Source organism: Ursus arctos, unplaced genomic scaffold (genome assembly GCF_023065955.2).
Source record: "Ursus arctos isolate Adak ecotype North America unplaced genomic scaffold, UrsArc2.0 scaffold_24, whole genome shotgun sequence".
Classification (NCBI taxonomy): Eukaryota; Metazoa; Chordata; class Mammalia; order Carnivora; family Ursidae; genus Ursus; species Ursus arctos.
Window position 1 is genome coordinate 42,978,384 of NW_026622919.1, and position 15,944 is coordinate 42,994,327.

Here is a 15,944-nt window from a genome sequence, read left to right on the forward strand (position 1 = left end):
TCGACTGGGAGCCTGCTTCTTCCTCTCCCACTCCCCCTGCTTGTGTTCCCTCTCTTGCTGGCTGTGTCTCTCTCTGTCAAATAAATAAAGTCTGAAAGAGAGAGAGAGAGAGAGAGAGAGAAAAGAAAAGAAAAGAAAAAAGAAAAGAAAAGAAAAGAAAGAAAAAGTTGTACAGGGGCACCTGGGTGGCTCAGTCAGTTAAGCGTCCAACTCTTGGTTTCAGCTCAGGCCATGATCTCCCTCTTGGGAGAGGGAGCCCTGCAGGGAGCTCAGGGGAGAGTCTGCTTCCACTTTGCCCCCCTCCTTGCTCTCTCTAAAATAAATAAATCTTAAACAAAGAAAAGGTTGTACAAATTCACCTTACCCTTGGCCTAGTAGTAAGTAGAAAAAATGTATATTTATCTTCTTAAAACCTTTATTACTCCACTTTCTGTTCTGGAACTTGGGGAACCTTGGAGTTAGGCACCTGCATCTTCCTCTGCACTGCCATCACCACGACCTTGTCAGCTGCGTACGCACAGCCTCCCACGTAGATTCTGCTTGCTCCAGTGCCTTCAGCTAATTTCAAGCTCATTTAGGGTGGTAACACTTTTGGAAAGCAATGTGGTAAAGTGGAAAGAACATGGACTTTGGAGTTAGACATACCAATTTCTAGATCTCAGCCCTGCTAACTTATTAGTTACATGTCATTAGGCAGATCACTTCTTATCCTCAAGCCTGTCTTACCTATAAAGCAGGAATATTATTGCTTCCTTTACTATATTATTGTAGGCAGTAAGTGAAAATGTCGACCACGTGATCAAAAACTGTTCCTTCTCCCTTTTTATTTCCCACACAGTGCTTGGTCCAGTGCTGGGCATGCACGAGGTGCCTGTAAATATAGCAGATGCTTGTTGTATGAGTAAAAGTAGCCCAGACAGGCTTTAGAGTGCTTGTGTGTTGCCTGGGCAGAGGCTGTTGCTTGGGCCCAGTGGCCCAGCAGCCTAAACCGTAACAGCAGACTCCGATTGCCTGAAATATTCCTGGGAGCCACATGTCTCGGTCTGTATTCTGTATCTCTCTTGTTCCATGATCAAAATGAAGAGGTAGGAATTTGAATTTGAGGAAAATTAGTTTCTCAGGAGGCCTCTCTCCAAGCTTCATATAGCAACAGAGAAAAACAAGTTCCAACGTAAGCACGTTGTAGAGCTCTGCTCTCTGATTGGTGGATTGGTCAGACTTCCCTGCTACAGTGGACTCTCTCTAGGAAGTGATTATCTCCCCAGCCTTCCCTGTAAAGTGGTAAGGTCAGCCACAGCCCGGGTCCTCAGGTAGCAGAAACCATGGTTGCGCCCCTGGCCCCGCAGTCTCTCTGCGTAGTTAAGTGTGATCATTTCCTTGTGTGCTGTTTCTGTGAATCCTGTGTCTTAATCGCAGCTTCTTTTGCAATCTGTTTTTCTTGTTGTTTATATAGGGGCAGTCGTATGCAGCCCCACCTAGACAAAACGCACAAAAGGAAAAACTTCTAAGGAGGGGTAAATTTTAAATGCCAAATGCAAAGTTTACCTGGAAAAACTGGAAGTTTATTCCCACTGATGGCTTTTCATGATGTTTGTTCCTCTAGTGCAAGCTACTTTTTGTTGCCTTTTTTGCAAGAGAACTTTGGTTGATCACGGTCTGTTTAATTAGCTTCTCCCTGAGAAACAAGGCGTACCTTGCATTAAGGCACAGTAAGTGCTTTTGTTCCTCTTTTTTTTTTTTTTTTTTTTTTTTTTTTTAAACAAGCATCTAGGAAACAGCCTGGTGCTGTACTGCTCAGGCTTTAGACAGATCTGGGTTGTCTCCACTCTGTCATTTGCCAGCTGTGTAACTTTGGGCAAGGTACCTACCCTCGTTAAGCTTTTTTCCTTTCCTCATCTACAAGACTGCTGGGAGAACCCAGTGAGCTCACGTGGGAATAGTAAATGAGGTGATGTATGCAGAGTGCCGGGCAAAGGGACCTGCATATGGTGGGTCCTAATGTCCATGTCTTGGGCCGTTCAGGTTACAGCTCAAGCGTTAAGTCATCTGGGGTGGGTGATGGCAAGCATCAACCCATCTGAGGCAGTGACTGGACAGAGTCACTGCCAATTACGTTTTGTAGACTTTTTTTTTTTAATAGTAAAACCAACATCAGCTTTCCTTGTTCTCCAGTACTTTAAATTGTTTTCTTCTGTCATTAAGCTGACTTAAATTTAAAATCACAAATCTACTTTACTTTTGCTAATACTTCTTTTAACTTAACCAGCGGAGTCATAACTGGCTAACGTATTAGAGCAAATCAGATCTTTTCACATATATTCCAGAGGCGGATGTGTACTGACCTGGCCAGTGGTGATCAAGCGGGAACTCGAAGTCCAACGTCCCACACTCCGTCTTGCCTCAGAGTTGCTTTGTAGCCAGTGACAGGGCACATCACCACCTCCCTTTACCGTTGTCTTCTGTCAGATCATTATTTATTAAGTTTTTGAGATGTTGAAATATAAAATGCTGCCAACTTGGAAAACAGTAGTCATTACTGTAGAAGAACTTCATGGCAATTGGAGGAAGGGGGCATGAAGCTCCCTTCCCAGATTACCGTGTTTACCCAGAGCATTCTGCTCCGAGTGCTGCCTCGGAGCTGGGCAGAAGGCGAAGTACAGACATTAACAGCATCTGTCAGTTTGGGCCTCACCTATGAGCTCATTTAAGCTCATCACCTAGGATGCTCACTGTTTGGATGGGTCAACTCTCTAAAATCAGATGGGAAAGGAAGCCTTTTGAATAAGATAAAAAGACAATGAGGAAAACATTACACATAACCAAGCATTAGAATATAAAGTCAGTTCACATAGAACTTTCCACTGTTACTCCGTTGTTCGTTTCTGATTCTCCCCAGTAAAAAACTTAAGAGAGCTTTTTTCTATCTGGCACTTTGTTGCGGAACCTTGCATAAGACTTAAGGTCTCTGGGCCTTGGTTTTCTTATCTCTAAAATGAAGATGGAAGGGCCTTCCTGCTTTTTTATATGCTTACACATACCTAAAGCTTTTAAAATATAAATATCTGCTGATTTGACGAAACATTAGGGCAAAACATAGAGTCACTCAGGCTTTCCAGGCGCTGGGGAGTCATCCATGCACAATATGATTCTTTTGAACAAGTTCCTTCAGTATTGAATTTTTCCTTTCCCCAAGAGCTCCATAAAAATATGGTGGTTTCTTGCCAGAGACATCAAGGCCTCAGAACTACTGCCCTCCTTCTATTATATGGTTTGTGTTTGGCTTCGGATCCTTTTAACAGACAGCCCAGCTGCACTCTGAGAGGCTGAGGCAGCAGAGCTCCTCCGGCACATCCCCGCTCTTCTCAGGATTAAAGCGCTCATCTGCTGCCAGCTTCGGGGCAGTCTGGGAGCCGACACTGCCTCTCTTCTCCTGTGTGTATCCAGGGAGGGAAAGGCACGGCGGCATTGCTTCTTTCCCTGTTTTACTCCAGACATTTTCCAGAGCATTTCTCCCAATGCTCAGTTGGTCAGAGCTTGAGCCAAGCAGGGCTCTCATTTGTGTTCATGGCCTGGTCAGGGACCACTCAGGTCCTCTCAGCGGTGCTGGTCTGCCCCGCGCCTGCCATCCATGCCGTCCCTGCCCCTCTTTCCTGCCCTCTGCCTCGTGCCGCTGTCTTACCCTCTGATCTGCCCCCTCGTAATCGCCAGGGTTCTTCTTTTCTTTCCCTTGATGAAAACCCTAACAGAATCTCAAAGGTTTTAGGAGTAAGGTTTGAATGTTTTATTATGGAAAATTTCAGTGGTGTGCAAAAGTAGAGAAAACAATATGACAAACCTCATGGACCTGTCACCCAAATTCACTAATCTTCTTTCATCTACTCCTCCTAACTCTAGATTATTTCGAAGTAAGTCTCACACGTCCCATCATTTCCAGTTCCCTTTTTTCAAAATCCTCCCCTCTTCGCAGTTTACTTGAGAGGAAGACCTAAGTCACCCTCATCGAGGTTTCGTTTCACTTAGCCCCAGCCACCTCCAATCTCCCAAGCTACCGGCGTGCTCACAAGTGGCTGCCCCTGCCCTGTCCTCACACAGCCTCCTTCTGCTGGAACAGCTGCAGGATAGTCCAGTTCACCTGCTTGGTGAAGGTTCCTTGTCAAGATGGCCACTTAGATGGGAAGGGAAGGCTATTTCAAACATGAGGGGGCAGGTTAGGAAAAGATACCTAAGTCACACCTCACTGGCCAAGATAAGGTGGGCTTACTTGTATTTATCCACAGTCAGCCACGACAGACTAGGTAAGACACACTGCCCAAGATAAAATGGCAGCTGTGAGAGCAAGCTCTAGCCTCATTGCCACTCCGCCTGCCCCTTCCCCGGGAACGGGTCAGACTCCTCCTGTGAGGGATCTAAAGGCTTCTCTTCCCCTGTCTCCATTTTCAGATGCAGTGGCAGAATGTGGAGCACGTTGGTGACCAGAGCCCTTACGTCACCTCTGTCATTCTTCACATTAAGCAGAATGTCCCTATCATCCGTGACAACCTGGCTTCCACGCGGAAATACTTCACTCAGTTCTGCATTAAATTTGCAAAGTAAGTCCTGGAACAACAACAACAACAACAACATCATCATCCTCCTCCTCCTCCTCCTCCTCCTCCTCCTCCTCCTCCTCCTCCTCCCCCCCCCTCCTCCCCCTCCTCCCCCTCCTCCCCCTCCTCCTCCCCCTCTTCCTCCTTCTTCTTTTTTTTTTTTTTTTTTTGTAAGTAGGCTCCACCACCAACCTAGAGCCCAACACGGGGCTTGAACTCATGACCCTGAGATCAAGACCTGAGCTGAGCTCAAGAGTCAGACGCTTAACCGACTAACCACCCCCCCCCCCCCCGCCCCAGGCACCCCTGGAACATTCTCATCACTGGGTTATTTTGAATGCCATACTTACCACCAGCATGCTGACAATCCAGGTGTCCCACCATCCAGCTAGGGCTTATTCTGGTCCAGGGGTTCCATTGCCAAAGGAGATGAAGTGAACGCTTGTGCTGCGTGTCTTCCTGCTACGTCCTCGTGTGTGGCCATTTCTGGCTTGACGTTTGGAAGTAAGGAAATAAATGGTTTGGTCCTTTGCCAGTCAGAATCTGGCTGTAGCACCGTTTCCCCCGAGGCCAGGCAATGTAGAGGGTCAGTGCCTCCTCTGACCAACGAGCAAACAAGCGTTTTGGCACACGTCTCAATGAAGGGCTTCGGGAAGGTCAGCCTATTCCAAGCTACTGTATTTAGGTTGTCCTCATCCAAGTCCCAAGGGGGGATTTAGGGCTCCAAGTTTCTGTCTTCCCCAAATCTCTCCCGGTTTGTATTCAATTAAGGCTCGCTCTCTCCATCACAAATAAATCCCTAAGGAACAACAATTATGGAGGGGCTTGTGGCATTAGCTTCAGTTTCCAGTTTGTCAAGAAAGGATTGAGTGGGCTCTCCAGGGAGGCATTAATGTTTGCATTATGGCAGATGAACCGGAGTTGACGTTCCCTTCGCTCTCTGAGTGCTCGTCAGTGTGTGTTAAAGGCTTTGCTGATAAATCACATTGTGACACTCCCATACCCTTGGTAGAAACGACGTCTCTAAAATTTTACTGTGGCCAAAAATCTCCAGTGTGGCTGCACAGGGGTCTAACTGAGCTAATGGTAGAATGAGTAATGGGCCGATTTGCTTAGCTGGTCCCGGCATCACCCTCACATTCTCTCAGAGCCCTTTAATTTTATTACTAAGCTCATATTGGGTGAGCTAGGAATAGGACGCCCATCGCTATCTCTGGAAAAGTTTAACCTCTGATAGAAAAAGTAGTGTTCTGATTTAATCCATAGTACCCTCTCCTCCTTGTAAAATCGCAGCCGAGAGTAGGAGCCTCAGAGGTAGCACTGTGGGAAGACCCTTCCCCAGCAAGAGCTGCCGCCACCCCACACGGATGGGGTTCCCCATCACATTGCCGGGACTTCTCCCGTCGCCCTCCCCGTGACATGTTTCTGGTCCCTGTATTTTCCTCACCCCACTCTTGTAGACTAGCACACAGAGCCAATTCCAGGGTACAACCGAAGTCTACTCTACAGAGAAGTACCTTAGGTTATAAATTGCATGTACCATTGCGATTAGTCATGAATTCAATCTCACATTACTTGTTTGGCCTGGCTGTAGTTTCGAGCCCTGAAGAATCCCTTCTACATTACATGGTCGCCGTTCTCTCTCCTGATCAGCAAACCTGCCCCTAGACCTGATCGCTGGAGTTTATGTTGCTTTCTCTTTAACTTCTTTTCTTATCTCATCAATGCAAAGCCATAGATGTTTCCTTTTGCCTCCATTTGGTCTCTGAAGCAATAGTCTTTCCTGTTTAGACATCAAGATCACCCCTCGATTAAAACTACTATTTGAGGGGCGCTCAGTCTGTTGACTGTTGAGCGTCCAACTCTTGGTTGTGGCTCAGGTCGTGATATCACAGTTGTGTGATCAAGCCACTTCCTCTGCTCCTCCCTCTTCTCAAAAAAATAAGTAAATCTTAAAAAATAAAAAAAACGACTATTTGAACCATAAGCAGCTTCCTTCATCCACTAAGCTGATTCTCTTCCACTCAATAATGGGGACGATCAGACAAATCTCTTACTAGTGGTTTAGAGGATAAAATGAGAAGTCATGTGTAAACTTCCGGTAAAGTGCTGCTACCAAGCTGACATTCAAAAAGTGGTAGCTGCTACCATTTTAATTTGTTATTATTTATTATTTATTCAGCATGCAGCCATTTGAGCACCTGCTATGTCCCAGACATAGAATTAAGTGCTTTGGCTGAGTAGACACGTTCCGTTTTCATTCGCCTTACAGTCAGGCGGAGGGAAATAAACATGTGAGCAAATCAGTATAGTAAAGAGGGTTACATGCTAAGCTAGAGGTCTGTGGACTCTATGGGGAGTATGCTGAGGAAAGGCTTCATAAGGAGAGAGGTCCTTGAGCAGGGTGCAAGAGGTGTGTGTGTACTGACCCACAAGGCCACAGGGAAGGGTATTTTGGGCACAGGGAGCAGTGTAAGCAAAGGCACAGAGGCCTTAAGTAGCCTGCAGAATCAAGCATAGGGTGCCACAGCACAGCATGATCAGGCGAGGGACGGAGAATCAGGACAATCAAGCAAGGCCTTGTCTGTAGCCATCGTAAGGATTTCAGTCAGGGAAGGGTGTTGAGCATGTTTGCCTCTGCAACAAATCCCTCTGGCAGCTGATGGTTAGCAAAGACGAAGCCGAAGGCGGCAAGACCAGGTAGGAAAGAACTGAAAGAGCTCAAGTGAGAAGGGTAAGGGCAGCAGCGGTGGGCATGGTCAGGAGGGCGGGGAAGGGAGTGCAGGGCAAGGACCGGGAACTGATTGGATATTGGGGTAGAAGGCCAAGGGAGCAGTCTCGGGAAACTCCTGGTTTCTGGTGTGGATGACTGGGTAGATGAGCTCGGGTCCGCTGAGCCTGGGTTCCAGGGTGGAGCTGAGTCCTGGATATGCTGGAATTGAGGTACCAGTGCCGTTCCAGTGAGGTGGCCGGTACTTTATCCGGTGTTCGAGCAGGCACAAATGTATAGAGAGATCGGAGAGGGGGAGTCATGGCCCCAGGAGCAGCTTTTGCAGAGTGGGAGAGGAGGGAGCTGGCCAGCTTTTATCTTGACTTCCACATCCTGTATTATTTTCGCTCCTTCCTTGGTCATGGGCCCTGTGTTCTCCTGGTCAGTCCACCCTGGATCTGGCCTTGGTTGTAGGCATTTCTCGTCCCACACCTTCCATTCTGCACCTGTACAACAGCTTTCCCTGCTCAGGCTCTGCAGTTTTTTCTAAAAAGCCCTCCTGACCTATTAAAATTCCTTCTCCCTTTCCCCAAACCAGCTTGCCCTCCAATCCCCAGTAAATTTTTCAGAGATCATGTATTTTTTTTCCTTTGTTCTGACAGTGACTCCCTTAGCAATTATTTTCTGTCTTTGCATTTAACATCCTGTAACTATCTATCATGTCTGTTTTCAGCTGCTAGTAATAGAAGCCATGACTTAAACTCACTTAAACAGGAGGTGAACTTTGTATTTCGTATAACCAGACGGTCAGAGGTAGGACACATCTAAAGATGGTTGTTGATTCAGTGGTTCAGAAATGTCACTAAGGACCCAAGTTCCTCCTCTACCCTGCCCTCCTTGGGGCTGGCTTCATCCTTAGAATGGTGGTAAAATGGCTCTAGGTGTTCTATCCAAACATAAGAATACCTGAAGAAGGAGAGAAAGTCTTCCCCCGCCATGCATCGAAGTCCCTTCCTCGGGTCTGATTGGCCGGCTTAGATCGTGTCCCCACCTCAGGACCAGCCACAGCCAACAAGGGAATGCCGTGCTCCGACTGGCTGAGGCTAATTAGAATTCACCGGTAGGTTTAGGAGGGATCAGCTTTTCCCCAGCATCTGAAGACCACATATACCTAAATAAAACCAGGGTTTGGGCTGGAAAGAAACAGAAGGCAGTGGATGCTGGGAGGCCAAAGCAGCGCCTACTTTGAGTTCTCAGTTTTCTTGTAAAAGGAAGTGTAGGGCCTTAAAAAACAGTTTCTGCAGTTCTTTACCAAAGAGAGAATAAGCCGGGGGCGCCCTGGGTGACTGTCTGTTAAGCATCTATCTGACTTTTTTTTTAAAGATTTTATTTATTTATTTGACACAGAGAGAGAGAGAGACAGCCAGTGAGAGAGGGAACACAGGGAGAGTGGGAGAGGAAGAAACAGGCTCCCAGCAGAGAAGCCCGATGTGGGGCTCGATTCCAGAACGCCGGGATCACGCCCTGAGCCGAAGGCAAATACTTAACGACTGAGCCACCCAGGCGCCCCTATCTGACTCTTGATTTCCGCTCGGGTCATGATCTCAAGGTCATGAGATCAAGCCCCACGGTGCGAAGTCTGCTTGTCCCTCTCCCTCTTCTCACCCCCTCTCGCACATGCTCTCTCTCTCTCTCTCTCGAAAATAAGTAAAATCTTAAAAAAGAGAGAGAATAAGCCTAATTTGTCCCTCTTTTTTTTTTTATTCACAGCTCCTTCATTCCCAAGTTCATCACCCACCTCTTCAAGTGCAAGCCAATTAGCATGGTGGGAGCAGAACAGGTGAGATGAATCTACCAATTCAGAGCCTTTTTCTTACGGGTTTTGTCATAGGTCAAACACAAATCTCTCTAGTAAGGATTTACTCTGGAGAAATAAAATTGCTGATTTCCCCTGTTTGGGGAGCTTAATTCATCCACTTATTTAAGCCATTTTTGTTGAGCGCCTACTACCTACCCAGGCATTATGCAGGGCGCAGGTGTCCCGCGGGGAACAAGACAGAAAAGTTCTGTCCTTCGTGGTACTCACATCCTAGTCAGAAGACAGATAAGATATGAGTTAACAAATAAATGAGAAGATAATTTTACCGTAAGTATGCTAAAGGGTATAAAAGTAAGTTCTGTAGGGGCGCCTGGGTAGCGCAGTCGTTGGGCGTCTGCCTTCGGCTCGGGGCGTGATCCTGGCATTGTAGGATCGAGTCCCACATCGGGCTTCTCCGCTGGAGGCCTGCTTCTTCCTCTCCCACTCCCCCTGCTTGTGTTCCCTCTCTCGCTGGCTGTCTCTGTCAAATAAATAAATAAAATCTTAAAAAAAAAAAAAGGTTCTGTGGAAGAATATCTTAGGGGCATGAGGGAGTAATGGCTTTTGATTGGACGCTCTGAGAAGGCTCCTCCGAGAGCTGGTGCTTGAGAAGAGTGCGGAGTAAAGGGTTCAGGCAGAGGGAGCAGCAAAGGCTCTGATTATTTTGGATCCTGTAGTAGCTGGGCAGAGACCACTTGAGAGTAGAAAGCAAAGAAAGGCTTATCTTTTCGGTACTGAGACGCTATTCACTTCCCCCAAGAAGCCTTCCGTGATTAACCCCGCTCTGTTCACTTGAATTCTGTGCTTCAAGACATCTCCACACCCGTTGTATCACCTCAGCCCTGATGAGTTACCTGCTGCAGCGGAGTCACCTCTTTTCAGCCCCCACCTATCCAGACGGTCTGAAATTTGAGCACCTTGAATTTGGAGAACAGTTTACCTTAGAAACAAAAACAGTAATATTCAGCCCCTAATTCTTGACAAACACCTATTCAGATACAAGCTATGCACGTACTGATTGTAAATGATTCTCACATGTTCATTAAAATAAATCCTCTCCAGACCTCTGTGTAGCAACATTTAACCTGTTTGGGTTACTTTTTGTATTTAAAAGAACTCCCAACAACATTTTTAAGCAAGACTGTATAATTCAAGACAATTCTGTAAATCCTGCTCTTCCATCAGATTAGTCGGCTTGGTAGAGGCTCAGCTGTTTCCTGGCTCCGTGACTTGCCCTCACCCTGGGCCCTCAGCGTTGCTGACCCGAGTCATGTCTCAGGAAGACGGCAAGTTGGCATGTGCCCCAGTGCCTCATGGATCTCTCATGAAGCATCAAAGCCAGAGATGTAATAGCTGTGAACATCAGAAATCTCTTGAATTTGATACGTGCACTCTGTTTTTATTCTCCTTTTGTGAGGCCATCGCCTCCCTAGCTTATGAAGAAGCAGTGTGGTGTGAGCACGAAGGTCCTGGGGTCCCGAATCATGTAGGTGTGCAGCTGAACCCTGTCTCTGCAACATAGCAACTGCTTGTCCTTCGACAAAGCTGCCAGCACATTAGTTTCCTCATCTAGAAAATGGGGATGATCGTGGTACAGCCTTACAGGGCACTTGTGAGGACTGAACAGGGCGGTGCACATCAAGTGCCTCGTGCAATGTCTGGCTCATGGAAGCCCTCCACAAATGCCCGCTCTTCCTGATCTTGGCTTTCTCAAACCAAGAACATGACTTTGTTTCTGCTTTCAGTACCCGCCTCGCCTGGTAATGACATCTCGTTGCTACTTGCTGCAGGCTATCTGGCTGACCAGCTTTAAAAGCGGGAGTCAGAAGTATTGTCTCAGAAAGCTTCCTGGGAGGTTGCATGGATCCAGACAGCCACTGACTGCATAGTTTCAGTGTTTTGAAATTCTTGACTCTTGGATGTCATAAGCATAGAACTAATTCTCTCCGTTGAAGACAGCAGAAGATTGCCCCAGCATGTCTCCAGTTTCATTAGTACCCGTTCACTGGGAATTCATTCTGTCCACCTCACTATTGTGTCTCATCAGAGAGGATGTGGAGTAATGATCTGTATGTATTCAAGAGAAGCTTTAAAGTTAGGAGTTACTAACATTCTGTCTCTAGACTTGATGAAGCCCCTGGAACATGAAGTTGGCTCACTGGGAGCATGTTCATGAGTTTGCAGCTTTGCCTGGGCCATGCTAGCTGATTTAGTGTCTAACAACTATGATATTTTCATATTGTCACATAAATCCAATATCATATCTATGTTCCTCAGATTTTCTCTTCTTCAAAAGAATGTTAAAATAATCAGCTTGGAGTCAAAGCCTGTATCCTCAGAAAAATAGCAGTTTGGCCAGTATTAACTTCTGCTTTGAGATGTGGATGAGAAAACCATCTGTGAAGCTGGGATTTTACTTTTGTTCACAAGGCAAATGGGAGTGGGTGGTGAAGGAGCCCAGGCTGGAAGAGGACACAGGTGGGAACTGAAGGGCACAGTGACCCTGATGGATTCCCACATGAAGTTCAGGTGTGGCCAGGTCCACGCCTGCCCCGAGTATCTGAGCTGAGAGACACAAGCAGTCCTGTAGCGGGCGGCGGGTTCCTGGGGCAGCAGGAGCACAGGAATCAGGTACCTAACAAAGACTGCGGCCGATCCTGACTCGGGCCTTGTGGCAGCTCTAGTCCAAACTTTAACAAAAGCTGTAGGATTGAAAGCTAAGGGTTAGCCTAATCGCAGCTGCCTCTGCTTTGCCGCAAAGGCACTAGATCCTAAATTTAGATTATCTTCAATACTTGTGCCGAAAATAGGAAGACATTTTCCCGCTCTTCATTCTCTTCCTGATTACTACATAAAGTGAATTATCGATCTGTGCACGCCAGAGTCCTCTTGAGCAATGGCAAGGGCGCATGGAACCGAACCGTACGACATTTGTAATGCTTCTTCCTAGATAGTGATCTTTCAGGGAATCTTATGGGATTTGCAGGGTCATTAATTCGTCTTACGGCGATGGCATCTGTGACTGAGCACACAGGAGAAGTAGAATCCATTTGTACAAACTTACCATAGAGGAAGCAGCACAATGTGGTGTGAGAAAAAGGACCCCAAGACCTGAGGTCCAGTCCTTACTCTGCTGTTAATGGCCCCTGTGATCATGAGCCATGGCTTCCCTGCTCTAGGCTGTTTCCTCATGTTTATTTTTTTTTTTTAAGATTTTATTTATTTAGGGGCGCCTGGGTGGCACAGCAGTTAAGCGTCTGCCTTCGGCTCAGGGCGTGATCCCGGCGTTGTGGGATCGAGCCCCACATCGGGCTCCTCCGCTATGAGCCTGCTTCTTCCTCTCCCACTCCCCCTGCTTGTGTTCCCTCTCTCGCTGGCTGTCTCTATCTCTGTCGAATAAATAAATAAAATCTTTTAAAAAATTTTTTATTTATTTATTTGACAGAGAGAGGGGGAACACAAGCAGGGGGAGTGGGAGAGGAAGAAGCAGGCTCCCAGCGGAGGAGCCCGATGTGGGGCTCGATCCCAGAACGCCGGGATCAGGCCCTGAGCCGAAGGCAGACGCTCAACGACTGAGCCACCCAGGCGCCCCATCCTCATGTTTAAATAAGAGCACTGAATCAGACTCTCACATGCCCATTCTAGATCAGTCATATTATGTATGGAGTTTGAAATATTTTGAGCCTGTGGAGTTATTTTCTTTTCCTTTATATTATCTTCATATACATATTGACCTCGTTTTTATTGTGGTAAAACATACATAACACAAAGTTGACCATTTTAACCATTTTTAAATGAATAGTAGTGTTGAATACTACTGTTGTGCAACCATCTACCTCCAGACCTTGTCATCTTCTTAAACTGAAAGTCCATCCCCATTAAACAGTAACTTCCCATTCCCTCCTGGCAGCCACCATCCTTCCTGTCCCTGTGAATACGACTGCTCTGCGTACCTCATATGAGTAGAATTATACAACATCTGTCCTTTTGTGTCTGGCTTGTTTCCCTTAGCGTGTCTTCAGGGTTTATCCATGTTTGAAAATTTCCTTCCTTCTTAAGGCTGAATAATATTCCATCATATATACGTGTGTGTGTGTACACTACATCTTGACCATATTGACTTTTTAAGAATTCACATAATTCAAAACCATCTGGAAAAAATACTTAGAGCAAATTTAGATTTTTTTTTTTTTTTTAAAGCCCAAACACCAAGGAAAAGGAAAAAGAGAATCAGGTAGTACACGCATAATGGCAGTTGGAAAAATGAGGAAATAGGATGGTTCTTCTTGGGCATAGTTCTCAGTAAAACCTAAGTGTGGCAGCGTGTTTCTACGCACTCCTTTAAATAAAAGCAAGTGGATCGGTAACAGCGCGATACCCATGAGCGACAGATTTAAAAGCACCACCACCACCTCAGCAAAGTAGGACTAGCAGTAAGGTGGTTGAATCTGATAAAGATTTTATACAGAAGCTTAGGAGAGTGTGTGCATTACAAGGCAAAAGGATTTATCCATTCGTCAGAATTAATTCAGAATCGTACATTTCATGTACATTTTACTTCAGAAAAATTAAGTGAGGGCTACAGAGCACTGACAGCAGGGTTTCTCCCCTCTGCACTGTCGACATTTCGGGCCAGGGAACCTTTCGCTCTGGGGCTGTCCCATGCATTGTAGAATGTTCAGCAGTGCCCCTCACCACTACCCACTAGCTGCCAGCAACACCCTCCCGATTTTGACAAAGGAAAATGTCTCCAGACATTCCAAACATCCAAGCACGAGTGAGGGTGTAGCCAAACCACCCCTGGTGAGAGCCGCTGGATTAGAGGCATAGATGCAGCGTGATGAGAAGCACAGTGTCTTTGGTGATAGCAGCTGCCTGGCGGGTACATAAGGGGTCCTTATACTATTCTGTGTGCTTCATATATGTTTAACCCTCTCCATAATAACAACATTTACCAAAAAAATAACAGTGGTGTTACCCTACTCATGAGTAAGCCAAAATAAAATTTTCTTTTGAGAATTGACATAAAACCCCATGCTTCCTGAAATTAAACTAGCTTCCTTCTAGATTGATTGTAGAACTTACGTTCAGGGGCACCTGGGTGGCTCAGTCAGTTAAGTGTCCAACTCTTGACCTCGGCCCAGGTCTTAATCTCAGGGTTGTGAGTTCAAGCCCCACGTTGGGCTCTATGCTGGGTGTGGAGCCTACTTAAAAAAAAAATTTTTTTTTTAATTTTAAAAAAATTTGAAAGAAAAGAACTTATGTTCAGGAAAACTGAACCTTCTCCTTCCAGTTTTTGTATGCACGTGCTGCTGCCCCAATCGTGAAGCTTTCTCCCTTTTGCACAGAACTTTTCTCTTTTAAAGAGCTTTTGGAATATCTTACCTACCCAGTCACTCACTTTTCTGTTTCATTAAGCCGTAGCCCACCTTGATTTCTGTGAGACCGTCCTGCCCTCTGAGAGCTTGAAGCCTCTTCCACCACTCAGTCAAAAGGGTCCTCCCGTCGTGCCACACAGAGTAAGGAGATGCAGCCACACCCCAGAGGAGTGTACAACCATCAGCAGGGTCGCCAAGGCCCTGGAGATGGGAGGACCAAGCAAACCTGGGAATGAAGGAATCAGTTAATGAAAAAAAAATTGCAATAAACATGCTTAATGGTCAAGTATAGAAAGATTTTCTCTTCACACTAGGAATAAGATAAGGATGTCTGCTACCACCATTTCTCTCTAGCCATTTCTCTCCTATATTGCCCTTGAAGTTCTGTTTTTCAGAACAATAAGACAAAAAGGAAATTAATTTTTGAAGAAATAAAAGATAGGTACAGATTAGAAAGGAAGAAGCAAAACTGTCATTTTTCACAGAGAATATGATTATAAATGACAGTATCCCAAAAAATCTACAGGTGAACTATTAGAATACAAATTTAGCAGAGTTGCAGAAATAAGGTCAGTATTAAAATTATTAATATTTTTATATACCAGCAACAAATAATTTGAAATGAAAAAATTTAAATGAAACCATATATAGTAGCATCAGGAAACAACCCAGGAATGAATCTATCAAAAAAATTTCAAGTCTTCTACACAGAAAACAACACAATATTAACAAACATTAAAGTGGCAGGATAGCTCAAGTTCATAGATTAAAAGACTCACTATTAAGCAGATGTCAGTTCTTCCAAAATTAATATCTAGGTACAGTAAACCAGCAAGGGTTGGATTGGGGGGAGTGTGGGAATGTGGGTATAAATCAATAAGCTGATTCTAAAAGTTCGGTAGAAATGCAAAAGACTTAAGAATACCTAAAACTTTTAAAAAAGAACAGAGTTGGAGGATTAAGTCTCACGATATCAAGACTTACTTTAATGCTATCGTAATTAGGGCTGTGGGGTAGACCAACAGAACAGAATCCAGTTCAGGAATAGACCCACACATAAATAGACACTTGATTTATGACATAGTGGCACTGTAATTCAGTTGGGAAGGGATGGTCTTCTCAATAAATCATGTGGGGTAATTGAATATCCAAAAGGGAGAAAAATTAATGACCTTTACCACACACCATATACAAAAATCAGTTCCAGCAAGGACATAGAGAAACTGGAATTCTCCTCCACTGCTGGTGAGAATGTAAAATGCCAAAATTTTGGGAAGCACTTGGGCAGTTTCTCAAAAAGTTAAACATAGAGTTACCATACGACCCAGCAGTTTCACTCCTAGACACATACCCAAAAGAATTGAAAAGGTACGTTCACGTGAAAACTTGTGCACAGATGTTCATAGCAGCAT

The 15,944-nt window shown here is 45.4% G+C and overlaps 1 protein-coding gene across 3 annotated transcripts in view; it reads left to right on the forward strand.

Annotated features, from left to right (window-relative positions):
• VPS53 (VPS53 subunit of GARP complex) overlaps positions 1–15,944 on the forward strand; it is a 135,694-nt gene that overhangs the window by 105,911 nt on the left and 13,839 nt on the right. For all 3 annotated transcript variants that reach the window (XM_026517807.4, XM_026517811.4, XM_044390816.3), the window contains 2 exons: positions 4,441–4,589; positions 9,067–9,136. In XM_026517807.4, the coding sequence (XP_026373592.1) occupies positions 4,441–4,589; positions 9,067–9,136 (219 nt within the window). The remainder of the gene's footprint in view (positions 1–4,440; positions 4,590–9,066; positions 9,137–15,944) is intronic.